This window comes from Acomys russatus, chromosome 32 (assembly GCF_903995435.1).
Source record: "Acomys russatus chromosome 32, mAcoRus1.1, whole genome shotgun sequence".
Taxonomy (NCBI): domain Eukaryota; kingdom Metazoa; phylum Chordata; class Mammalia; order Rodentia; family Muridae; genus Acomys; species Acomys russatus.
In genome coordinates this window covers 31982589-32009288 of record NC_067168.1, presented here as the reverse complement: position 1 = coordinate 32009288, position 26700 = coordinate 31982589, and the positions used below count along the sequence as shown (strand labels likewise).

At 38.6% G+C, this 26700-nt stretch overlaps 1 protein-coding gene across 5 annotated transcripts in view; it reads left to right on the top strand.

Moving 5' to 3' along the window:
• Atp2c1 (ATPase secretory pathway Ca2+ transporting 1) overlaps positions 1–26700 on the top strand; it is a 118172-nt gene that overhangs the window by 37335 nt on the left and 54137 nt on the right. For 4 of the 5 annotated variants that reach the window (XM_051140451.1, XM_051140453.1, XM_051140455.1 and 1 more), the window contains one exon: positions 25163–25273. In XM_051140451.1, coding sequence (XP_050996408.1) covers positions 25163–25273 — 111 coding nt within the window. Of the gene's footprint in view, positions 1–24488; positions 24562–25162; positions 25274–26700 lie in introns of all 5 variants that reach the window. The other variant, XM_051140454.1, reaches the window with a different exon arrangement.

Below are 26700 nucleotides of genomic sequence, written 5' to 3'. Positions count from 1 at the left end.
CAAGTGCTCAATGTGGGGCTTTGAAAAAACCCTCTTCTACCAGATGTCCTCAGTGATTTGTATTAATGAAGTCTGTCTGCCTTGTAACTTGATGAAAAGAAATGCCATCTTCTTTCCACAGAGCAATAGAATTCAAGTATGATTATTTGTTGGATGTAAATATAAATGTCAAAGAAAAGTTTTTCTAAAATTGGCTTACAAAATGTTCTTTTTCTAGCCCAGTTCAAGATCCACCTTCCCTTTTGGTTGTCATCGTCCTTGTTTCCTGCCATCTGTCTTGTTTTCTATCTTTCCCCCACGCATTGTGTGTAAGCTGGACACTTGAAGAGTGTCAGTTTTTGTTTTTAATTGTCTCTTGATTTAAGCTCATTGGATGGTGATTACTCATGATCAGTATGTCTAAGGACTGGTAAAGTTAAACTCTCTTGATTAAGGCAGTGTCTGCCAGGTTTCTCCACTTAAAGTCAGTTTTCCCTTTGCAGTAAACAGTGCACATTATTTTTGTCTTTGTGATGGAATAGTTAACCCCCTGTCGTGAGCACTTCCTCCAGGGGGGAGCAATGTACATCTACAAGCCCCTTCATTTTCCTAGGCTAGCCCTCCCATCTGTACTATTTCTTGGAGGTAATAGTTACTTCTGTGATGTTTGCTTAATGACTGCCAGTTTCCTCATTCCTGCAGCTCTTTTTAAAAAAGATTTATTTACTTAATGTATTTTACATTTATGGATATTTTGTCTGCATGTACATCTGCACACCAGAGGAGGGCATTGGCTCTTACAGGACTACAGTTATAGATGGTTGTGAGCCACCATGTGGTTGCTGGGAACTGAACTCAGGCCCTCTGGAAGAGCAGCCAGTGCTCTTAACCACTGAGCCATCTCTCCAGCCTCTTTCCTGTGGTTCTTAAGAAAGTACTGTACTCCTGTTTGTTATTTATGTGGATTTGTGACTGTTTTATGAACTAACATGGAATATAGTTGTGTTGATCAAATTATTCCTGTGCTCTTTCTTTAATACATTCTTATTCTGATAGTACTAATACACTTTCTGGTACCACATGATGTTGCAGGTGCATCTTGTTTGTTTTGTTGTTTGTTTGACCCACCTATGGAATCATACCATTTTCCTAAATGAGCTGGGAGCACATGCAGCACAGGATCTAGAAACCACCATGTGGGTGGCAGGTGAGCTCAGTGTTCCTGAGGTCTTGTTGTATTGAGTTAGCAAAGTCATGTATGGTAACATGCACATCTACATGTTTTTATTTCCTTATCTGTCGCTTGTACTATACCTACATTTTGAGTGGAAACTGATGCTTGTCCCAACTTGTAGAACCATGAGGTTTATTCTAGTGTAATATTTATTGAAACCTCTATTTCCTACTGCTATTTGGTCCTGGAACCCTGTGTAGGGGCAGTGAGGGACTGTGGAAAGGACAGACACACATACAGAAAAGCTAGGGTCACAAGGATTGTGTGTGCTCTTAAGGAGCCTCTCCAACTTCACAGCAACATGGAAACTGAGAGCTCATTACGTATAGCACCGAGAGGTTGGTGTGGTGGTTAGATAGGTCTTTAGCAGTCTAAGGATATAAACATCTGGGAGGGAGGCTATGGTTGCCGGTGTTTGCGCTTGGACCAAAAGAAGGCTTTGCTATACCTCCGAGCCTGAGCTGGTCTGTGTGTGTGTGTTCATTCTTTGTCATTTCCCATGGGCCTGAGGCATCTGGATTTGGCTGTTCTCATAACAGTAGGACTTCTTTAACTCTTCACATATTCATTCAAGGCTTCCTCTGCTCTCCACACGTTGCTGTCTTTAAAGTTCTCATCCACAGTAATTGACTGTTCAGTTCTAATTCACAACCATTTCCTCATAAGAAATATATTAAACATGTTACAAGTGTTATGAATGATGCAAATGTTGGTTGTTCATGCTGCATGTCACACATATACAAGTTAGATGACAACTTTGTGGAATTGGTTCTTCTTCTACCTGGGGATGGAACTCAGGTCACCAGGCTTGTGTGGCAAGTGCCTTTATTGGTTGAGCTATCTCCCTGGTCCAGGAAATAAATTTTAAAGTAGAACATACTATTTTTCATTAGTTTTACTGTACGTAGACAAATTCTCCTTTCCAGAGTTGCGTGGCTTGCTCCCATCCCTGCCCACATGGGCTTCCATGTGCAATGCAGCTTAGGTTCAGCTTCTTGCTGTTGGTGTTCTACGTTAGTCTCCTTCCGCCGCTTGTTTGATTTTGATTATTTTTGAATCTACCTGGGGTAAATAGTGACCACATCTCTCTTGTATTTGTTTGGAGTAGAGAGCTGCTTATAAAGGGACAGGATTTGCTTACAATTGGGCAGAGCTACATTTGCTGTGACAAGGAGTGCAGGACACTGTGCTGGGGCAGTCGTTCCCCTGGGTTGGCTTGCTTGGCTCCCTAGTTACAGCTCTCAGTCCTCCATCTTCCTTTCTCACTGGGGACTTCCTACCAGCTAGAGTTCCATGGCTGCCAGTGTTTGATGCTGCTTCCTCAGATGAATCTTCTTCACTCTCTTGTTTTAGTCCTAGAGTCACCTGGCTTAAATGCTTATTCTCTGTTGGTGTCGTAAATCATGATTTGTTTTGTAAACCTTGACCTTCACTTAAAAGAAAAAAAGATACAATCCATATGCCATAAAAGCCTGTTTTGAAGTGTAATTCATTGTGCTTCATCACATCCCTGTGTAGTCTGATTCCAGAGAAATCTCCAGCCTATTAGCATTCACTTCCAATTCTCCCCTTCCCCAGCTCCTAGCAACCACTAACCAACCTAGTTTCTGTTTTTGGATTTTCCTATTCTGGGCATTTTGTACAAATGTAATAGAACAATACGTAACTTTTTATGTTTGGCTTCTTTGATTTTATCCAAATTTTGGTATGTATTAGTATTTTATTCCTGTTCATGGCCAGATAATATTCTAAGGTATAGGCGAACCATATTTACTCATTCATCATTTGATGGACATTGAACTGTTTATACTTTTGGGGCAGTTATAAGTGATACTGCTGTGATTGTTCATATATAGGGTTTGCATGAACGTGTGTTTTCCATCCTTTGGATGTATATGTAGGATTGGAATACAGAGCTGTATGGTGATTTTGTGTTTAGTTGAGGAACTGTAGCAGTATTGATTATTTTTGTTCTTTCTGGCAGTGCAGGTATCAAAATAATTCCTTTACGTATTTCCCTATGTTTTATTCTTCTGTTTTTAAATCGCCATTCCAGGGGGTATTAAGTGGTTGTACATTCTAATTTTGGTGTGTATTTTCCCAATGACTGATGATGCCTAGCACCTTTTCCTGTGCTTATGGCGATTTGTATATCATTGGAGAAATTCAGGTCTCTAATTGTTTCATAATTTGGTTATTTGCTTTTTACTTTTTAGCTAAAAGCTGATAAAGAGAAGTTTTATATATCTCTACATAAATATCCTAGATACTGGATAGAAATACATCTTTTGCCTGTATTTATATAAGAGTTAAGTGCACAGTTATTTATTAGACCCTTTTAAGAGATATGGTTTTCAGATATTCCCCTTTTCTGTGGGCTTTCATTTTAGTTTCTTGATGTGGTTTTCCTTCCATTTATCATAAGCTTTAAAACTGTGATTATTTATGTTTTTGTTTGTTGTTTGCGCTTTGATTATAGACCATGACGATTAAACATGATAAAGATTTATGTTTTATTCTAAGCATTTTATAGTTTAGCTTTTGCACTTGATTAATTTTGGGGTAAAATCCAGCTGTATTCTTTTTCAGGGAGTATTATCCAGTACCATCCATTTAGGAGAGTATTTCTTTATTGAGTTGTCTTTGTACCCTTGGTTTTCCATAACTGAAGCTTATCTCCTGGCTTGTGGCTGCATTCTATTGCCTGGGTCTGTGCTGATGCCAGCGTCACACTACTCTGTCTACTGCAGCTTTGGAGTACATTGATTCTCTTGCATTCCCATGTGGGTTTGGGATCTGCTTGTCTGTGTCTGTAAAAGACTTAGTTGGAATCATCACAGGTATTACATTGAGTTATCCTTTTAATTGAGGATTTAGTATTCTTACATAGGTACAAAACATGGCTTTTAAAAAAGGATTTTGTTTATTTTTTGTTTTATGTGTATGTGTGAGTGCCTACATAGATGTCTGTGTACCACATGTATGCCTAATTCCCTAGGAGGCCAGAAGAGAGTGTCAGATTCCCTGGAGCTGGAGTTATACTTTTGAGTTGCCTGATGTAAGTGCTGACAACCAAATCCTGGTCCTCTGCAGAAGCAGCAAGTGCTCTAAACTGCTGAACCATCTCTCCAGCCCCACGAACAAGGGCCTTTGAGACATTTACTTATGACCTTACTCTAAGTAGCTGTATAGAGAGGCTGTGTAAGAGCTTACATTCATCTGTTTAATTTCTCTTTTCTTTGATTGCTTCCACAAAGAATAATTTGTAAGAAAGATGAATTATCCAGCAAGTGTTCTAAGTATGGCTAGATGACCTTAGGGAGGACATGTGAAGTTGGAATGGTAAAGACAAAGCATGATAGGAAATCTCAAAATGAATTATATATACACTTGAAACGGTTGGTAGAAGGATTTTCCTCAGAAGATGTTAATCTTCAAGAAATAGTAGAGAAAACAAGCAAAAGGCACAAGGATGTACTTCACAGAAAGAGGTCATGGATGGCAGTGAAAAGGTTTTCAGTGTTGGGGGTGAAGAGGGGAGCTCAGAACAAGGGCTAGCTGGTGCAGAAGCACCTACAGTTCAGTGTCAGCCTAAACACCTCCCCACCAAAAGCAGAAAAACAACATACACATTCATGATTTTCTACTCGTCTGATTGGGAGCAGTTAGAAGTATGGTGATGTTAGGCCTTGGCCAGACTGCAGGCAGAGTAAAAGCTCCTAACAATGTGGGAGAGTCTTGGCACAGTTCTTTGGAGGTCTGTTTAGCAGTAAGGACCAGAATAACAAACACATCAATACTGTCTCTACTGGGAGTGTAAACTATATTTGCACATTGTAGCTTGCCCTGGAATGTCTGCTGCAGCAGCTGTGGTAACATAGGGTCCAAGATGAATTGACTTAAAAAAGCAATTGTTGTTTGGTTCTGTTTATAATAATGATAAAGCAGAAACCAAAAGTAAGCGTGTCTACACAGAAGGTGGTGGCATAGTGTGGAGAGGAAGCTTACCTCTGGGATAGGAGCACTGGGATGCATACCGCCACCACATTGATCTCAAACTATGACTTGGCTCCCCCTCCCCCCTTTTTTAAATGAGCAAATTTTTATTTTTGTAAAAAAAATTATTAAAATACTATACTTTAGGAATAAGATTATTATTTTTTTCATGTGTACAATCCCTGATGATCTCCAGAGGTAAATGCATTCTTTAGTTATATTTGATCTACTACAAATGGATTACGATGAACATTTAAGTACAAATTTTTTATAGCATTTAGGACCTTTAATTTCATTTCTAAGTATTGTAAGCATGGGAGAAGACAAACAAATGATTCGTTAGTTGTGAGTATGCCAGGGTTTTGTTTCTGTGGTGCTGGGGCGCCAGTCCAGAGCCTTGTGAATGCTGAGCAAGTGCTCTGTCACTGAGCAATAGCTGTCCTGACTGCCAGATTTAGCTCATCTACACAGAACATTTAAAAACTAGCCTGTGTGAGCCCCATAGAGGCCATGCTCTGAAAGTTAGGGATCAGTATGGAGGAAACATTTTATAGTGTCTCCTTAGAGAAATACCTGCTCAGTGCTGGAGACTTTCGTGTACACCTTACCATTGGCTCACGGTGGCAGTTGAGACCCCTTGCAGTTGGCCAGGCTAATCATAGGATGATAAGGTCAGAAGGGGGCCAGCTTCCTATCCCATATGGCTGGCTCCAGTGCTCACCTAAGGAGTTTCTGGCAGTTGTTGGAGTTGGTTGTATTCGTTCTGTTCTTAGACACATGTCATGCTTCTATCCTGAAGTATTTGACTGTTTCTGCCATGTTCTTTCTTTATATAAAACCCTATTGAAATCTGGGTAATGGCTGGGTACTGCCTTCATAAGTCTCTTTTCCAGGCCATAATTCTTCCTACTAATTCCTTTTAAAAGTTTAATTGTTACCCTTCAAATCTTCTTAAAAATAATTTCCAGAAATCTTACCATGGTAAGACACGTTTTCGAGTAAGCTCCAGTAGTGCCTTACAATGCACACTCCTTAAGGCGTCCTTAGATTATTACTAAGTATTCTGAGCTTGTTACTCCCCTGGTGGAACAGCTGTCTTTTTGTAATACAGTGTAGGGTTGGTTTTTGCCATCTAAGCACTGAAGTCATACGGGGAAGAGACTTTCACAGCACTTGAAGTGGTGGATAAAGGCAGGTTACCTTCATGTTTGTCTGAATTCTAGAGCCTTACCATCTGGTACTTAGTTGGTTTTTACATTTGTCTGTAATAAGTAGGTATTTACAAAGAGGAAGTGGAGATATATTGCTTTTATACATTGGTGCATTCTGATATGCTCCTTTGAGTTTTATTTCCATATTGAAGCCTTTGCTGATGTCTTTTTGGATAAGTGCTGATTATCTGAGTTGTCAATAAAGTACTAACCAGGATGCAGCCTAGTGGAACACCTAGTGTACAGGGTTACTAGTACTGCTGGCTCACCAAGCCAGAAATTAGCTAGTTTTTGGCGTAGTCTTTGGCTTTAGTTTGACCAAGTTGGTGAAATGTTTTGTTGGCAGACAGTACAGTCTTAGAGTCCTTAGATGAATACTGCTTTTTAAATGATCACTGTTTACTTTGTACAAAATTCAGAAACTATCCACTCAATCTATTACAGAAATTTTGTTGTGTGTTAGGAAAAAATGAGAAGGTGGGAGGGTATAAACCCTCCTATTCTGAGTTTGCAAATTTTGTTTTCAGACTAATTAAATCTGGTCTCAGTTCTGAGTGTGATGTCCTTTTTTTTTTTTTTTTTTTTTTAAGCTTTTAGGTTACCTGATTGGCTTAAATATACTCTGTAGAGTTAAGAGTTCTTTGAGAGTCAGACATTGGCTCAGTCCCTGGCCATACTACTGAGTAGTCTTGTTAGTTTTTCTTTTTCGTGGGCAAATTATTTTTAATGTTTAATTACTCCAACTACGAAATAAAAATAAGAATACCTCCTCAAAAGGATTTTTTTGTTGTTGTTGTTGGTTTTTTTTTTTTTTAGGATTATGTGATATAATATAGGTAAGGAACTGTGTCTACACTGGCACTCAGTAGCCAAAAGGTTTAAGCCTGTTCTCAGCTTCTTGTTCACTCCTTTCTGTGTGTTTGGCTGCTGTACTTCTGAATGTTATGTACTTTACCACTGAGCTAATGTACCCAGCCCTAGACTTTTTTTTTTTTTAATTAAAGAGAATAATAGAAACCCTTATATATGGCAAGTTCTTTAAGGGCAACACGTTCATTATTTAAAATGAAATTCTTTTGCATATTTAAAAAATTATATTTACTTTTTTTACATATACATTTACATTATTGCACATCTATACAATAAATTACTTAGAGAAAGAAGAATCATGATACAATCAGGAATTATATAAATGTTGCGTTCATAGTGTTTTGGCTATTTGTATTTGGAAACCTTGAAGCCTATCTTGGCGCATCTGAAATTCTGAATGTAAATCAGTATCTATCATATCTCATATTTATCAACTTAAAACATCTACCTAGACCTAAAAACAGCTTAACCCCAAAACAACAAAGCTTAGCTGTAAAACTAAACTCTCTGGTCTTTAACCCTATCAGAGACTTGAGAAGGAATAACATTAATTACCTGAGTAGACAGGAAGTGTAGGTAAGCAGCTTCGACAATGAGAAAATGACAGGGACAGTTTTATGCTTGAACAGTCACCCAAATCTCTCTGTAACATTGGAACATTAATGGTCTTGTTCAGAGAGAAATCATGGTTGGACTCAGGGATGTTTCTATTTTCCCTTATCTTTCTTTCTTAGGTTTGGAGGTAGGGGTTTAAAAGAAAGAAGGGAGAATATAGAAATATATAGGGTGATAGGACAAAAAGTAGATTATTGAATCTACTCCTCAAATTAATACCTTGTTACTCACAAGATTATTTTTAATTCACTGATATAGAACTTTGTATATTGATGCAAAATAAGTTTAATTTTGATACATTGCTATAGAATTCAAATTTAAAATTATTCTCCACACACAGCGTATATATTCCTACTCTAATATGAGGTATTGTGCCCACACAACTCAACTACAGTACAAGGCTTACTCCTAGTACTTTGACAGTGCTACTGCAGGCTGCTTAGGGTAATTCAGTAATACAAGTTAATTGTTAGTTGACCAAATCATGGATATGTCAGTTACTCTAGTCCGTTTTTTATCAAAAGAATATGCACCCTAGGTTTAACAGATAAATATGATTCTATAGACAGATAAGATAAAATAGTTAGAAAAGGTCTTCAAAAATCTCAGAGACCTACAGAATATGGCATTTGAAGATGTTTTTATTAGTTTAAAGATTCTTTGACAACAAGACAGGTTAACTCCTAGCAACACTCAACCTACCTCAAAGCTTTGAAGACGATGAGCATCAATGAACCTCTTTATGGAGATGGCTTCAAATATGGCAAACAAGCCACTGAGCAAAATGTCCTTGTTTCTGCCACAGATAGAATTCTGCCTAATAATGGGCAAGCTTGGATAAAGGGAGAGTCGATGGCCAAACTCTGCCAAGACAGGGTGAGCAAGTCCTCAATAGTTCCTGCCTCACAAATATGTCTGTCAGAGATATTGGGCCAGAAGGCTGAAGATGATGCTTTTGTAAGTTTTATAGTTACAGATTTTTGTTCTTTAGACTTCTAATACTAAACACCATAGAGTTTTATATTTAAACTTAATTCATATTACCGATTCTTCCTCTGGAAGAACAACAAGGCTCTTAACCTCTAAGTCACATCTCTCTCTCCCACATTTATTTTTAATTGTAAGAAAGCATAGATTTTGATCAGTGACTTAGTGTTAATTTGACAATCAAGGGTACTCTGTGGTTGACTAGATTATTTCCTAAGTCCTTCGTTGAGCAGCCGCTGTGATGCATTCATGTGACACAACATGGGCAGTGCTGGTTCATGGAGCCTGCAGTCCTGAGTGTCTTTGAGTTTACGGGGAAGCATGCTTAAGTTTATTGTGGTAGTAAGTGGGGAGTGAGGAGGTAAATAGTCTCCTCAGGACAGGGAATGATCCCAGGAAGGAGTGAGGCCTGAACGCTGAGTAGGTAAAGGGACACAGGCAGGACTGTCTCTTGCTCAGAGGTAAGTGTTGCTGGTGTTTGAAGAGGAGGCGTTGCCAGGGGCCTTACCTCTGCTTCCTCCTGAGATTTGGGGCTTGAGGTTTTGACTGCTACTTGTAACGTCATGAGTCAGTCTCCATCCAGTTGTCATTAAATGAGTGGGTTACTTACCTTGCTCGTAGTATTTGGAGGGCGTCATTATTGAGGCGCACTGTGAAACAACATTCTACTTTACGTTGTGGTGCTGGAGATGGAGCCACAGTTTCATGCATGCACTCTACCACTGAGTTAACCAACATTGTGACAAGTAGCAAAATACTTAGTAGCTAGTAGGATTCTTATGGTCGCCTGTTAGGTCACATTTCTTTCAATGATATTCAGAGAAATAGTGGGATAATGGTTTGTTTGGAAGATAGGCTAGAATATTTTTATCAGTAAGCATTAATGTTTGTTTTTTGTTTTTAAAATCGTGGCATATATCTTTGGGAGGCAGAATTTGGGGTCATCCTGGTCTACATAGCTAGTTCCAGGCCAGTTATGGTCAGGAGATCTTGTATCACTCCACCTTCAACCAACTAACGCGCACCTGTGCACGCGCACACACATACACACCAACTAAGCATCCGACCAACCAAAAGCACACTCAAAACCATCATGTGCCAGAAAATGTAATACCAGTTTCTTTTGCTTGGGAGGGAAAGAGCTGGTTACCAGAGAGGTAAAGTCAGGCTGACAAGTCAGTGAGAAGAGAGCTGCCCTAGCTTGCTTTCTGTGTAACCACTCTCCTGGGGTCTCCATCTTTTTATTGCCTATAAAAACATGCATGTGGTGTTTTCTTGGCTACTTTGTTGTTGTTATCTTACTTTTGCCTGCCTTTATTCATGCTGGGGAATTGGCTTTTCTAGACACAGCTTTTGGTGGGTGCAGACTGAATACATTTTTGAAATTGTGCCCTCCAAGCAATCACTGTCAGCCATTGGTTGGCAGAAACAAAGTACAGTGGTGGATTCTACAAAGAATAAACTTACCTACTGAATAAAGGGCATTTTTCCCAAACTAACAGGGTGAACAATTTGAAATTGGTTTGTTGGCTTTATGTAAGTCAGACATAGTTGGGTTGGATTACAGATGGTTGACAATTACAATTGTATTCAGCCCCAGTGGTTGGAAATGAATGCCAGAGTCTGTTTTAGAACCTTGCTTTAAGTGTCTTCTGCCAGAAATTGAAATGTAGCACTTTTATTTTACTCTGATATAAAGCTGCTAAAACTAGGGATTAAGAGGTGAAATTTTAATTACAAAAAATTGTTAAAATGTCTTCTTGTAGTATGTTCTATTTTGTTTTCTATTGTAATAAAACACTGACAAAAACCAGCTTCTGGAGGAAAGGATTTATTTGGCTTACAGTTTATACTTTACACAGGGAAGGCAAGGCAAGGAATTGAAAACAGGAACCTGGAGGCAGGAACTGAGGTAGAGGCCCTGGAGCCCTACTCAGACTAGTTTGTTCCTCTTGGCTTGCCCAGCCTGTTTTTATTTTTTAACATAACTAAGGATCACCTGTCTGGGGTTGGCATCACCTACAGTGGTACCCCACAGCCCTATCTACAATCCAATGGGGAACGTTTTCTCAATTGAGTTGTCTCTTTCCCAGACTACTTACCTTTCATTGTGTCAAGTTGACAAACTACCCAATACATGGTAAGTGAGTCTAGGACAGGCAAGGCTACACAGAGAAACCTGTCTTGTAAAACAAAACAAAACAACAACAAAAACAACAATAACAACAACAAATGCACCTTGCTAACATTTTTAAGTGTCCATTTGTTGATTATAAACACCTTTTTAAATTTGATTGATTTTGGTGTGGCTGAAACTTTATGCTATTTAGTAATTCATTGTTTTCCTTCCCTCTTTCCCCAGCCCCTTGTGTCCACCACTCTATTCTTTGAGTGTATGAATTCTACTATGTTAGATACCTATATGTAAACAGAATCCTGTAGTGTTTGTCTTTGTGCATCTGTCTTGTTTCATTAAAGGTTTGTGTTCTGATATTTTGCAGAGTTTTCTTTTCCCAAACCGAATAATGTGCATGTGCCACATTTTATATATTAATTTGTTGATGGACATTTAGGTTGTTTCCATACCTGTCCTATCACATGAGTAGTGCCACAAAGAACACTGGAATACTAACAGATTTGAGATCTTGATTTTAATTCTTTCTAATCAAGACTCAAAAAAAAAAAAAAAAAAAAAAGTTTTTGGGGCACTTGGCAATTAATGACCTTTTAGGTTTTTGAGACGCAGCCATAGTTTTCCATAGTGGCCATGCTATTTTGTATCAAGTCTGTGGTGTTTGAGTGAGAATGGCCACCAATGCTCATATATTTAAATACTTGTCCCCAGTTAGTGGAACTGTTTGGGAAGAATTGGGAGGCGTGGCCTTATTGGTGTTTCACTGGGGTAGGTTTGAGAGTTCATACCAGGTTCATACCAGGTTCAGCCTTCCTTGTGGATCAGATGTGAGCTCTCAGCTTCTGCCCCAGCGCCATGCCTTCTTGATGGCTGCCGTGTCCTTCACCATGATGATCGTGTGCTAGTCCTCTGAAAGTGTAACCAAGTCCCCATTGACGGGCTTCCTTTTATAAGTAGGAAGATTTTGCTTTTTAGTGTGATAAAGTCCCACTTGTTTATTTTTTGCTGCTTTTGTTTTTATGTTAAGTGTATGGATTGTCAAGACAGATAACACAAAGCCTTCCCCTGTTTCCGTCTAAGATTTTTACAGTTTCAGATCTTAAGTTTGGGTTGGAATTCCATTTCTGTAATCTTTCTATGTTAGAAGACAAGGAATGGATTTATTCTCTTGTACTGCAGATTATCAGTTTTTCTAATGCCCTTTCTACTATATATATTTTGGAGTCCTTGAAGATCCATTTATAGTATATGTACAGGCTTATTTCTGGGTTCTTTTCTGTTTTAATTTACCCATTTGTTCTGGGTTATTCAATTTGTGTGGACAGTTGTTGATAGTTGTATTCTGTGAGAATTCATGTATCTAGGGTTATAATGGTTCTTTTATTTCTGACTTAAAATTTTCCCGTTAGTCTAGTAAAGGATGTGTCAGTTTTATCTTTTTTAAAAAGCCAACTCTTAGTTGATGCCACCAATTTTTGTTTCATTTGTTTCTCTTCTAATCTTTATGTCTAACTTTGGGCTCGCCTCTTCTTCCTGTTTCCTTCCTCTTCTTCCGTTCCTCCCTTCCTCTGTCCCCTTCCCCCCTCTGTCCCCTTCCCCCCCTCTGTCCCCTTCTCCCCCTCTGTCCCCTTCCCCCTCTCTGTCCCCTTCCCCTCCTCTGTCCCCTTCCCCCCCCTCTGTCCCCTTCTCCCCCTCTGTCACTTGTCCTCTTAGTTCTTGAGTTATTCTTGTTCTCTTATACGAGGTCTTCTGTTACCCAGGCTAGCCTTGAGCTTGCTGTATAGTTAAGGGTGACCTTGAATGTGGCTCTGCTTCAGCCTGGGGGTTTTGTGTACACCAGACAAGACTTCACAAGCCAAGCTACATTCTCAACGCAGCCATTTCTGTTTGCTTGACGTGTAAGTTAGGTGTTGGAGGTTTCTTTTTAATGTAGGTATTACTGCCATTAGCTTCCCTCTTAGTGCTGCTCTGCTGTATCCCATTAGTTTAGGTATTTGATGGACGGACTCTGACATTAGAATGTTTATAGTTGACTTCTTAATGCATGTTGAAGAAAAACATTCAAACTTAACTTTAAAGTACTAGGAAGGACTTTTTTTTTTTTTTTTTAAAGGAGGGACTTTTATTAAAGGATATAAATGGATATTTTTGGTTATATTTAGAGGTAATAGAGCAAATTGAGCTAAATTTTTAAATGGTCATTGTTTCTGTTTTTTGTCTACTATATTTCATAATATGGTAAGATAACTGTGTTTGCCAAAGAAAAGAACAAAGAATAGCCCTATATATTAGGGTAGTGAAATTGCCAATATTAAATCTAGGGCTAAAGACACTGAATGCTTTAGAAAAAAAGATGAGTTACTCCATGTAAAACATGAGCTGTGTGGTGGGACTGGCTGTGTAGAAAGCAAGGTTGGTGGGATTTTAACAGTAACAATATTTACTGATTTTACCTTTTCTTTTATTTGAAGAAAGCACTTAGGGCTCTGGCAAATAAAAGTTAGCAGATAAGCTGAAATGGAAGAGACAGAGAAAGTTGGAATATATGTCTAACTTTTCATCACCCTAAAGAGAAACTAGCTGACTGGTCCTATGCTCTGGTGACTGCTAATGTGTTTTCTAATTAACCCAAGTGGAACTGCATGCTTTCTTTGCATCTGTCTTAGTTCACTTAGTATGCTTTCTAAGTTCATTCATGGTATGTCATATGTCAAAACTTACATCTCTTTTATGAGTGGAAGACTTTAACATACCACATTGTATTTATTAATTTCCCCTTTGGACAGACAGGGCTATTTCCATGTTTTGGCTGTTGGAGAAATGCTGAAAAGAACCTTAGCGCCTCAGTATCTGGGTCTTTTAAACTGTATTTGCCGTAGCCCTAGAACAGAACTCCTGGCACCTGATTATTCTGTTCAGCCTGTGGCTGTTGTTTGTTGGTTTGTTTGACACAGGTGTCATGCTCTATTGTGCAGGCTGGGCAAAAAACTCTGGACATAAATGAAACAATTGTACAATTTTGTCATTATGTGCTTAATTATTACTGAATACCATAAGGTTAATAGAATTATGCATAATTATTGAGAACCATCAGGTTAATAGAATTAGGCATTACAGCTCCATAAAATACTGTCATTCTTAATGATTCAAAATATGGAGGTTGTATAAGGGAAGCTTGCTAAATTTTATTATATAAAAATGGAAATTCTTTATTATAAAACATAAAGGCAGTAGAGCTGTCAGGAGAAAATGTCTGCACTAGATTGCAAATAAAGGCTAAGATACCTATTATGTAAAGAGCTCTAACAATTGAAAAAAACCTGATAAATGTTCAAAGTACATAAAAGATAATTCCTATAAAATACTAAAATCAACTCTGCATGTAAGAAAAAGAATTCAGATTCACTCAAAGAAATGTAACTTAAAATACAGAGGCACCATGTTTTAGCTCTCACTGTTAGTCTAGCAGCCCTCCTTAATGATAAAGCTACAGGAAAACAGATGTTGGAAGAAGAGAACTGATGACTGTAAGTTGTCCTCTGATCCCACACATGTGCAGGTGTGTCCGTCCCATGTAGAGAATTGAGCACTATTTAACAAACTCCACAGATAACATGTGTCTTTGCCTTTTGTCTTCCATTCAGGACATTTTCTTGAAGTCATAGCGCCAACATGAAATGCTTGTTTTATGGTTCATTGTTTGCAGTTTTTGAAAAAAACTGGTTATTTACAAACTCTCAGCAGTAAGAATAAGGAAGCTTTCTAAATAACCAAGCGATGTTGGATATATACTGTTAAGTAAAAAGAAGGTACAACCTGTACTCGTTGTTGCACTAAATCAAAAAGGAGGAACTAAGAAACCATGTACCTTATTTGTGCAAAGGAAACAGGCAGGATGTACTAGAACAGATGGGTCATAGAGAGATGGGAAGAATGGAGGCGGGTACAAAACTTCTGGTTTTACCTGTTTTTGAGTAGTTTTGACAGAATTAAGTTATGTTTTCATAAACTCAAGATTAACAAATGTGTGGTTGTGTGTGTGTGTGTGTGTAAATAAAAATCTTTTGACTCTGTTGCAGCGCCTTACAATCTATAACACTTCTGAATATTACTTTCAATAAAAGGAACCAAAGCTTGCCTGAGAAATGGTTAATTCCTGTGCTATAGTTAAGAAAATACAAAAGTAATCTTGGAACATCTTGTGCTAGAAAATAAGGAAATACTAAAAAATTGTGAGCACAGGTCAGAAGGACTTATAAGCCAGCCTATTCGGTGCTCCCTGGCACATTTTAAGCATTAGAATGGTTGTGTAATATATTAATCCACAGACTAATAGGAGGTCTGTGACATAAAATGTCATTATATGTGTGTAAAGCCACACATAGAAATAGCAGAGACCTGAGGAGTTCATGTAATTTATATAGACAGAACAACTTGAGAGCAGTATTATTGGGAAGAAGCAAAGTATGATAAAAGACCTAATATTTTTAGTTTCAAAGTGAGTAAGTGCATGAAATGTTCTAATAATATTTCCTCAAATAGTTTTTTTGATAGCCAAAAAACCCCAATCTGATAGGTAACTATTTTGGTAAAGTAATCAAAATTCACATGACTATTAACAGGTAACAAGACAGTTATATAATATTAGTTTGTCTGAGCTGCTGTGTACTTTAAACAAAAATCACTTTTCTGTAGATTGAAGGTTAGAAGTCCAAAGTTATGTAGTCACAGCACTGGCTTCTGGTGAGGCCTCTCTTTGTCAAATATCACTACCCTTTGCTGTGTCTTCCATGGCCTTGTCTTCTGTGTGTTCATCCTCTCCTTTCTCTTTTTGTGGAGCTACCTTTATGTAAAAGTAACTTACTCATCTGTTTAATTGTCATCTCAGAGGCTTACTGCCTCTGTCTGTTAACCTGGGCCTAGTCCTGGAAGCTCTTAGCCTCTTTGCAGTCTAATCTAGGCTTAGAGTGTTTTCAGCCTCTGACTGAATTGCTCTGCTTGGCCTCATACTGACTTTGGCAGTATGCTTTAATCTTCTGGGTCCTTATTCTCTGACTTGCTCTGTCTTTATCTGTGTCTATCTTGTTCTCTTTTGCAACCTGTCTCTTAAAACTGTTCTGCTAAAACTGCCTCTGAATTCCACAAACTGAACTGCCACAAACTCAGTTCCACTGCACTGCCTCTCAACTCACTGATTCAGCTGAACTGCCTGAATAGAACTGACTAGAGCTCAGAGATCCTGTCTTCTGAGTGCTGGGATTAAAGGCATGTACAATCCCCCCCAAACCCCGCCCCCATGCCTAGACTTTTTTTTTTTTAACCTGTAACTTGCTCTATATCAGGCTGGCCTTGAACTCAGAGATCCTGCTTGTCGCTGTCTCCTGGGATTAAAGGCAGCCAGAGTAGTCATGTTTTGAATTAAAATTCCTCTATACCATTACCTCTGTAATGACCTGTTTCTAATGCAGTGACATTGAAATACAGTCAACAGTCACATTGCTAAGGTTTCAACATAGGAATTTTGGAGGGGCAAAGGACACAGTTTATTCCATAGGAAGCTTCTTTGCCTTTTGGTGTATGCTGAGAAGGATATACCATTCTTTTGCTGGTGTTCCCTTCCCTTCACAGTGCATTACCTGAGCCAATGAGAAAAATCTAAATCGTGATTTATAAAATGGGACTATTCTATAAAAATAATCTGCTTGTCTTTAAGAAAAAACTGACAGTCTGAAAGGTAAAAGGATGTAAGGCATTGTTTCAGAGTTAAGAAGTCAAGAGACAAACATGTTGAGTGTGAAATCCCAGGTTGAAGTTGGAAAACAGTTGTTTAGACCAAGATCCACTCAGCAGCCTCCACTGCACAGCACCTTTGGTTGACACAAAGTCTTTTGAATATCTTATAGTTTGAAAATGTCACCCTTTCTTTTCCTTGCAGTTTGTGGACAGAGCACACTTATTGTTCTGTAGAGTTTGCACAGCCTGTACTTTGCTGAACTCACTGTTTGGAAAGTTTTGTATGTTCCTCCAGCTCCTGTGCTTGTAACTGGAGAGAATAGAGAAGGACCCATCTCTGGAGCCTGCTCATCCTCAGGGTGGCATATGAGTCAGGTCCAGTTTTTCTGGCTTCCTGATCATAGAGATGAAGAAAAACAAAAACAAAAACAAAACAACAACAACAACAACAAAAAAACCAACCAACCAAAAAACAAAACAAAACAAAACAAAACAAAAAAAACCCAAGAGCTTCCTTTCTGATTTTTAATGTGCAACAAGGCTAAGAAGCATTGATCTAGATCTTGTTTGAGAATCAACTCATTCCATCTTGCCCTTTAGACTGTAAGATAGAATTTTTCTGTTGGTAATTTTGGCAAGAATAGTTGGAAGGCCATCTGTCAGCTTGAATATTACAGAAACATTTGTGGATGTTCCTGAATAATTTGGTATCTGTTTGTCTCTAGACAGAGTGACTTTTTAGCCTCTTTCACCTATTTATTATCTCACAGGAATGTGTTCACATTGTCTCTGCCTTGCCATGCTAGCATTTCCTCATTGGTAGGGCTCAACACAGATCCTAGTCTAAGGGGACTTGGCCATTCTGAGATAATTGCTGACCTCTGTTAGCCCTTTGCTAGGGTGTTATCCTGGAAGAACCTCATCAGGAGAGGCGACCTCTAGTTTGCTCAGCTTCATTTACCAATAAAATAGCATGTGGTGGGTACAAGCCGTAATCTCAGCCCTTCGAGTGGAATTTATAGCTTTGTCTGTTCTTTGTAGAAAACATCTGTAATTTGCAGATGATGGAGGGCTATTTTTCAGATCAGTTCATCTTTTGTGCTTCCAGTGGGAGATCATTTAAAAGGGTAGCATTCTCTTTCTGTATGCTGCATAATCGCCCATTAAGACAGTAAGGCGTACTGACTTTTTTTTTCTCTTAGTAGTTTTGATGCTATTAAGAACTTTTCAAAAGATGCCAAGATGTCAAAAGCATGGTTTGACCCTTCTGAAGATCTAGAATGGGATAAAACATATGTGTTAGTGTTTGAATTTGAATACTTGTCATATATTCTGATATACAGTTTTGTAAAGAGTTTGTCTCTTATTCCTATTGAAACCAAAATAGATATTTTTTCCTAGTTTTTCTCTGAGGGAAAGAACACAGAAGATAAACAAGTTGTTCTTGGTAATACAGCTGGGAAAACATGAACTTGGAATCATGAATTAAAGCTGATGGGGCCTGACCTTACTGTAGTGGTGGTTCTCAGGTGTAGTCCCCAGTCCAGAAGCATCATTACTTAAACCTTGTTAGAAATGCATCTTCTAGGTCTTACTCAGACCTGCTGGTTCAGAAGTGCTGAGGACTCAGTACAGTAACCCATGCTTTATAAAGCCTCTTGCTGTTTACTGTTAGGCTGTGAGGACAGTGAGCTAAAGGATTTCTTTTGTCCTCTTATAAAGCTGTACAACTCTTGCTTAAATTAGCTTTTTGTTGAAGTTGGAGAGCCTGCTGTCTCGTCCTGTCTTAAGCTCTGAAGGGGTTTGGTTTGCTACTTGTCACACCGTGCTGTTATTTTATGCAGTGGAGTGTGGTACAATGTGGGCATGAGTCAGTGGGCTTGCAGATTGATGCAGGAAAATACCTACTGGCTCCTAACCAGAACACCAGTGAAAGGAATTTGTAGGGGTGGGGCTTGGGTGTTTGGATATTTTGGGGACCAAAATAATGTGTGGGCCTTTGTGTGTCTAACTTTATCTAGGTATCAAAAGTATATGTTCTACCTGATTATGCTCATGTATGTATGCTCTGTTACTTCCAGATTGAATTATTTAGTGTCCTTCACTTTTGGCTTTAATTAACAAGCAAAAAAAAATTTTTTTTATAAATTTAAAATTTAAGATGCTGTCTCCAAACATTCTGTGTAGTTAAGCGTGGCTTCTTACTTCCATCTCAGGTGTACTGGCATTACAGCTGTGCACCGACACAGTGCTTTAGACATTGAGCCTGGGACTTCCTTCCAATTAAGCCACATCCCTAGCCAGCAAAGCAGTTGCTTTTTAATTAAGTCTGCTTGGTTTCTGGAAATCACTGTGAACTTCAGTTCTTGCTTGGACCTGCTGTCACCCTGGCTTTCTTTTTTCTTTATTTCCCCTTCTGTCTATAATATGCCCCTTTCACATTCAAGTCAGTGATTATTAACTTCGGCTGCACGTTAGACTCAACATCAGGAATTAAAAAAAAAAGTATCTTTTGGTTTCACTCCAGACCTAATGATTTATGCTTTCTGGAGGTGGTGGTTGCATAGTTATGTTTACAAAAACCATGTAAGACCCATTCATATTTTAGTCAATTTATGTTGTTGTAATAGAATACTGCGGACCTCATAGGCAACAGAGTTTTATTTCTCTAGGCTCCAGAGGATGAGAGGAGCCTGGTCAGGAGGTGCTGTGTGATGTAGTTTCAGGAGGAGGGCTCCCTGCTCATCTCCTTACGTGGTGGGTAAGGGAGAAGAAGCTTTCCCTGTCTCTTTGTCAGACAGTTAACCTCCCAGGAAGGCATTGTTCTCAGAACCTATTTAACTTCCTAAAGGGGGCTCTCTAAATCCCATCACTTTGTTGGGTTGTGATAGGGTTGTGATTACAGTGTGAATTTTAGGGGCTCAGTCCATAGATTCTGGTATATATTAGTTAGAAACTGGTACTTAGCACTGCTTACCATAAAAAAACCAAATCCTTGACTCTTTGTAAAATGAAAATCTGACTTCAGTGCAACTCTGAAGGAGTCTAATGCATACAGGACCAACATGTAAATCAATTATTTACACATTATAAATATTTGAAAAGTTCTGAAGTTTTGGAGTCTGTGTGTTTGTGTGTTTGTGTGGGTGTTGTGATTACTTGACTTTTCTCTTGAGTTAGTTCACCTTTGTAGGATGTAGATCATGGAAGGAGTGGTTGTGCCTGTGGGCTTTTGTTTGTAAAAGGTCTAGTTGGTAGCAAGAGTTAGTGATTCACACAATGAAAGGCTCTTGAGGGAATTGAAGGTAAATTGAAGCTCAGCCCACCCCTCCACCCCCAGTGGAGATTACTAGCCTTCAGGATGCCTTTAAGACCAAATGGTAGATAAGCATGTTTGACAGCTCTGACATAGCCAGTGGACTTACTTAATACCATATGGCAGCCACGATATCTCTTAAGATGCATTTACCTTCAGATGAACTTGATCTTTTTATATTTTGTATCTCAAAATTAAACCTAAATAAACCATTCAGACTTTAAAGGATGAAATAACTTTTCACTTAACTAAGAAAGATCAAATGCTTGCTTAATAATGGAAGAGTAATATGCAACAGCTGTTGAATTGTTCCTGTAATTGCTGTACATTGAACAGCCACACATCTGCGTTTCACCACCATTGTGTTTCCCCCCCTCTGTTCTTTTGACTTTAACTATTTTAGTGGATTCTAGTACTTTCGAGTCATATCTTACTGTGGTCTTAATTTGTATTGTACCACTTCTTATCTACATTATTAGTGTATCCTGTTAGTCCTGTTTGATGACAGGCTTAGCCTTTGGGCTGGTGGAAATTAGCACCTTGTCAGTTCATTGTTAAAGGATTTCCCTGGTAGTTAAGATGTTAAGTGAGAAGCAGAGGTGGGCAAAAATAGCTATTAATAGGCCTAATGTAGCCCAAGATAACTGGGCCTGTATCTGCAACATTCTATCTTTATACAGTTATGGAAATTATAATTATTCTGCCAATCCTGTAGAAACTCTTAACACAGATGTGGCTCCCCCCTCTCCTTTGGAAATCTAGTTTCCACTTCTGACAACTAGAAGGCGACTACTTTCTTTCTTGTAGTAGAAAAACATGGTCTGTTACTGCAAACCACTTACTCTAGTGCAGTAAATATTAGGATGTAATTTTGAATGGCATGTGTCCACTTACAATGTTTTTGGAGTGAAGTAAGGCAAATGCTTAGAAGAATAAACATTAAAACACTGATAATAAAATTCCTCAAATGAAGACAGGTTTCTTTTAGGAAGTTCCCTGACTGGCTGGAAGATCATAATGCATTAAATATTTGTCTTAGACTCAGTTTGCATTAATATATGGGCTAGTGAGATGGTTTTCACATGTATATTAATCTCTTATATAGACAAAGTTAGCAGTGCCAATGTACTACTTTACCCTTTAAATCTGCTTGTTGTTGGATGTGTCACACACCTTTAATCCCAGCACTCGGGAGGCAGAGGCATGGGGATCTCTTGAGTTTGAGGCCAGCCTGATCTACATAGAGAGAGACCTTGTCTCAAACAAAACAAAAGTCTGAAAAACCTGTCCCTTAGAGTAGGCTGAAACCAGGAGACTAGGATTTCCCAGGAATGTTAAGGTATACATGCATGCATGGATAAGCAGCTGATTGCATGTCTAGACTCACAAAACAAGCTTGTGCATCATGGGGACTTACCTCCACCCCAAATTTATTTTATGCCTCTGCATCTTATCTGTTCTCTCCCAGTTTCTTATTATGAAAAGCTTAGTAAATGCCTGAATGCATTTATACCTGAGTCTAATTACTCAGTATTTCTTGTGCATTGAAAAAAAGAAATTGAAACCAGTAAACAGGCATGTATGGTGGATATAAATGCAGGCACAAATATGTAGAGATGAGACCAAAACCATAGGGATCTCCTTAAAGGCTGCTTACTTTCCAGATTCGATTGTTCTGCCCATCACCTTCATTCTTGATCCTAAAGTGGGGTCAGCATTTTCCTCTTTTGTACTTGGGGTTCTCAGAATTAGCGTGGAAAGTGGATCTGGTTGGAAACAGATGGAGTAAGTTTACTTTGACAGGAAAATTCAGGTTGAAGGGAAATTGTCTCAGAGATTTATTTTTGAAACCGTATAAACAGAGAGAGCAGCTTTCTCCTGGGGGAGGAAGATGGGACCTGCATAGAAATTACTGTGACTGCACCTGAAATGTGATAGTCTTGCCCTGTGAGGAGAGAACCGGGCACTCAGACCACCAGAGGACAGCTGTTATCTGAGGCACACAGGTTCACATGCCATGCTGTGTTGTTGTGGGACAAAAGCATAAAGCTCTTTCAGTTCTTCTGACATGGGTCGCATTCTTAAACCCGCGGCTGCCTTCTCCACCTGCACTTGTGCTGCACAGGATGACAGCTCTTTGTGGACATCAGAGGAGCTGCTGCTGTCTTCCCTCAGTGGATTCCCTCAAGTAGTTCCTCTTCGGGCTGGCATCTGTTTTGCTCTCTGTTCTTAGTGCTGCCTCTATTCAGGGTTAGGGTAAGCAGGCTTTTAGAGACAGTTCCCTCCCAATGGGCAGCCTTCCTTCATTCATGGAGGCCCCTACATGCCTTGTTGCTCATTGTCTCATTTCCAGCTCAGCTGCAGCTGCTGTCTGCCGTCTGCCTCAGTGAGTACTCATTGGGGTGATGGTGGTAAACTCTGTCCAGCATTCTAGGCAGGACTTGGATGGCTTGCTTTCTAGTTGTTGGGTTCTCCCTCCACTTCTCCACTTGTGAACACACTTGAGACAGCAGATGTGGTTGCATAGAGAGTTGTCATCACGTCTCCTTACTGTCTGATCCTTTGTTGGGTTTCAGCTCTTTTTTTTTTTTTTTTTTTTTTTTTTTTGGTTTTTCGAGACAGGGTTTCTCTGTGTAGCCTTGGCTGTCCTGGACTTGCTTTGTAGACCAGGCTGGCCTGGAACTCACAGAGATCCCCCTGCCTCTGCCTCCCGAGTGCTGGGATTAAAGATGTGAGCCACCACCTCCCAGTGGGTTTCAGCCAATTGAATGCCCTTGAAGGGTTTTGCATAAAGTGTGCTCAAATGTAGACCTTTTATATGCACCATTTGCCAAACGATTACTTGAAAAATTTGAATAAGGCTCATTGGATGCTGGAGTTAGCAGTTGTCAATACTTTTTTCATGCTAGATCTAACCCAGAGTCTTAAGAATGTTAAGCGTCAGCATCACTTTACTTCTGAACTATACTTCCAGCTAGTAGCTTAATGATAGAAATACATATTTTAACTGAAACATTATTGTAAATCTAACTTATTTTGATAAGTAATTAAAGTTCTATATTGACATACTTGAGTTAATTATACAAGTGACTAAGTACATATAATAATTTAGTAATTTGTAGGAGAAAACCAGCCATATGCATTCTTTGTGTGTGTGCATGTGTGTGTGCATGATGTTTGGAGGGCAGAGGTCAGCTTCGGGTGCAGTCTACCTTGGCTGTGAGGCAGGGTGTCTCATTGGTCTTGAACTCACTACTTGGACTAGGATGGCTGGCTATAGGAGTCTGCCTTTCCACCTCCCTGGTCCTGTATCATAAGTGTGCACTGCTTCACCCGCCTTCACTGAGTTCTGGCAGTTGAACACAGGTCGTCAGCTTGAGTGGTAAGCAATGTACCAAGCTGTTTTTCCAGCCCGCTATTATGTGATCCCTTGGTACTGGTGGATCACATGCTATAGTTGTTGAATTAGTCAACTCTGTTTAGGCACTCCTGTTTCTAATTTATATACAAATATGCTAAGGTTCAGCAATTTTAGAAGTAAAAGATTATATTATTTGCATTGCTATGTTAAATACAACTGATCTTAAAAAAATTTTTTTTTTGTTGTGATCTTACAAGGTAAAATAGCAATAAGTTTGTTTCTCATTACATTTTCTCCATATTTACCTGGAGATGGTTCAGTAAAGGCCCCTCTGTTTGTTTTATGAATTTGAAAGCTAGCATTTCAGTGGTTCTAGGAAATTCTCAAATTTAATATCTTTAAATTTCTTAGTTGTATGAAAACAATATGCTACAAAACAGTTTAAAGGCTTTGCATGAGAGTAAGGTACTTTAAAATGTCCTCATAATTTTGTCACTAATGTTTCTTTATTACAAATGTAAAATATTACTACTGTTTGCTTTGCAATATGTAAAATTTAGTAGTGCTTTTTAATAACTGAGATTAGGGAGTAAGTATTCTGCTCCAGAACATGATCATGTTGATGGAATAGTCCTCCGCCCCTGGCGGTTTCCTTGTTCTTTTGGTTTTGTTTGTACTAAATCAAAAGAATATATATATATATATATATGTGTGTGTGTGTGTGTGTGTGTGTGTGTGTGTGTGTGTGTGTGTGTATATATGTATATATATATATATATATATGTAGTAAGTAGTAAGTAGTCCACTGTACTACTTAGTAGTAGTAGAATTTGTGAATTATTTACTGGTCTCATTTGTTGTCTGAAAGAATAGTTACTTAGAAAATTTAGGAAATTATCTGTCCTGAAAATATGGATAATTTTAGCTTATAAACCCATGTCTTAGCAGGAGCAGGGATGTCTTAGTTTCAGTATTATTTCACCAGGTGGCTCGGGTATCTGGCAAAGGATGCTTTTCTCAGTAGTGAAGAGCCTGTAACTCTTTACCTTCAGGGCTGTGTCTGTGAGGAATCTCGGCTCAGGACCAAAGGCAAATCTGAATTGGACATTTGCTTCTAGAATCATGGTGAACACTACTGACACATGTTTATAAAACTGTATGGAATAGCCATCATCATTGCTGCCATTTCTGTGACTTACTAACCTGTGTCCCCTCGGCTTCTCTGATCTCTTGAGATTCTTGGTTTTCTCCTGGTGTGAGAATTACTTTTTAGTCTTGCTTGCTGTTGAAGTGTTTGCAAGTGTAGCCAGGTGTCCCCAAAAGAGAAGTGAACACGGGAACAGTTAAAGTGCAGGAAGCTTAGAGCTCTTGTTCCTTGAATTAACATAATGACTTTATAGGATTATGATTGTGCATAGTCATCAGAATCTGAGAGAAAAGCATCTGTTTGATTTTTGAGTCTTATGTTGGTGGAGAAACTGCATCTTTAAAAAACATAATTTGAAGAGTTTGTATAAAACCTCGTATTAACGGGTGCCGATGGTTTTGAAATTTGCTTTCAATAAAATTGTTAGTATTAAGTTGTCTTAGAGATTCATAATTGATCTGAGTAGACTTTGTTAAGTGGAGCATAAGTTGCTGTAAATTTTCATTTTCATGTATTATTCTGGAATTCATTCTAGTTGTGTAGTATATTCAAATAATTTTCCTTTGTTTTTAATCCCAGGTTGCACGTTTTCAAAAACTACCTAATGGTGAAAATGAGACAATGATTCCTGTATTGACATCAAAGAAAGCAAGTGAATTACCAGTCAGTGAGGTTGCAGGCATTCTCCAAGTAAGTGGTCGGCGAGGAGGAGGGGGAGTGTAAAGCAGCCATGTAGGTTAAGCCGGTTTTCATCAGTGATAGAAAATACTGGTGTATGTTGTCCAGCATAACAGCCCCACTTAAGCACGATGACATGACAGGAAATGTGGATGGAGTTGTGGAGAAACTGCATTTAATTTAAATATGCTTAAATAGCTGTGCGGTAGCTGGGCCCAAGATGAGCAGTGTGGCCAGCATCTGCCTGCACTGTTTACCAGTTGGGTTAGAAAAGTAAGTAATTCAATTAGCAACATAAGTGATGTTAGATTTTTTTTCTTTTCTTTTTTTTTTAAAATTAACTAGATTTTCTAAGGTAATGTGAAAACTAAGTCCAAGCTCAGGGTTACAAGGAGCTATTAGTTATGTAATTTTATTTTGTTCTCTTTCTAGTTTTAAAAAGTACAGTCTAATCAAACATGAAGAAAAGAACATTGTTAATTTTCAGCCGTTTTAGTTGTTGTTTCAAAAACATTGGTATCCATTTTTAAGAAAATTTTATTTTATACTTAGCTTTAAAACAAATTATTTTAACTAAATTTAATTTTAGAAAGCTTAATTACTTATCTTTTACCAAGTTGCTGGCCAGAGATATTAGCCATTTCTGGAATGTGTAATTTCATTTTTTTTATGACTGTTAAAATCATGATAGCAACTTAAACTTTGATGCTATTGTCATGTCCCAAGAACAAGTTTATGTTAGCTTTATTATTTTGAGTAACCTAAGACGCCAATTTCTATTCTGATACAATAATATACAGGAGCAAAACAAAACAAAAAATATCTCAGCCTCAGGTTTAATAAGCTCATAAAACAAGAAGAGAATTTGTAGCTCACTGGATATTCTTTTAGAAACAATAATTTTAGAAAAAAATAATTAAAACTTATTAAAATTATGGCCTACTTTTATTATTCCTTTTCTCCACAGAAAAAGAAAAATTAATTTGTTGCTTCCTGAGATGTGCTTTTATAAAAAAGTTAATCTTTGATAATTTTATACATCGATATAATACATTCTGGCCACACATATCCCTTTACCCTCTTAGTCAGCAGCCCAGGCCTTCCTCCCACCAGGTCGCCATCCCACTTCCATGACTTTGATTTTTCTGGGTGCCCCACAGGGCTTAGCTAGGACTGGTTGAGTGGGTCTGGGTGTGGCACTGTACATTAGAGAGAGCATGAATAGCTCATGAGTGAGTGGCTACAGCACTGACGACAGTGACTTCTCTAGGAGCTCCTGACAGACATTAGCTCCTTTGGTAGGTGGGGCTCCATGAACCCTTATCCTGATTTGAGACTGCATATTTACTGACTCAGTGTTGCTCAGGCCCTGTGCAGGCGGCTATAGCTATAGTGACTTCATGAGTGCTATGGCCATGTCATGTTTATGAGACAGTAGC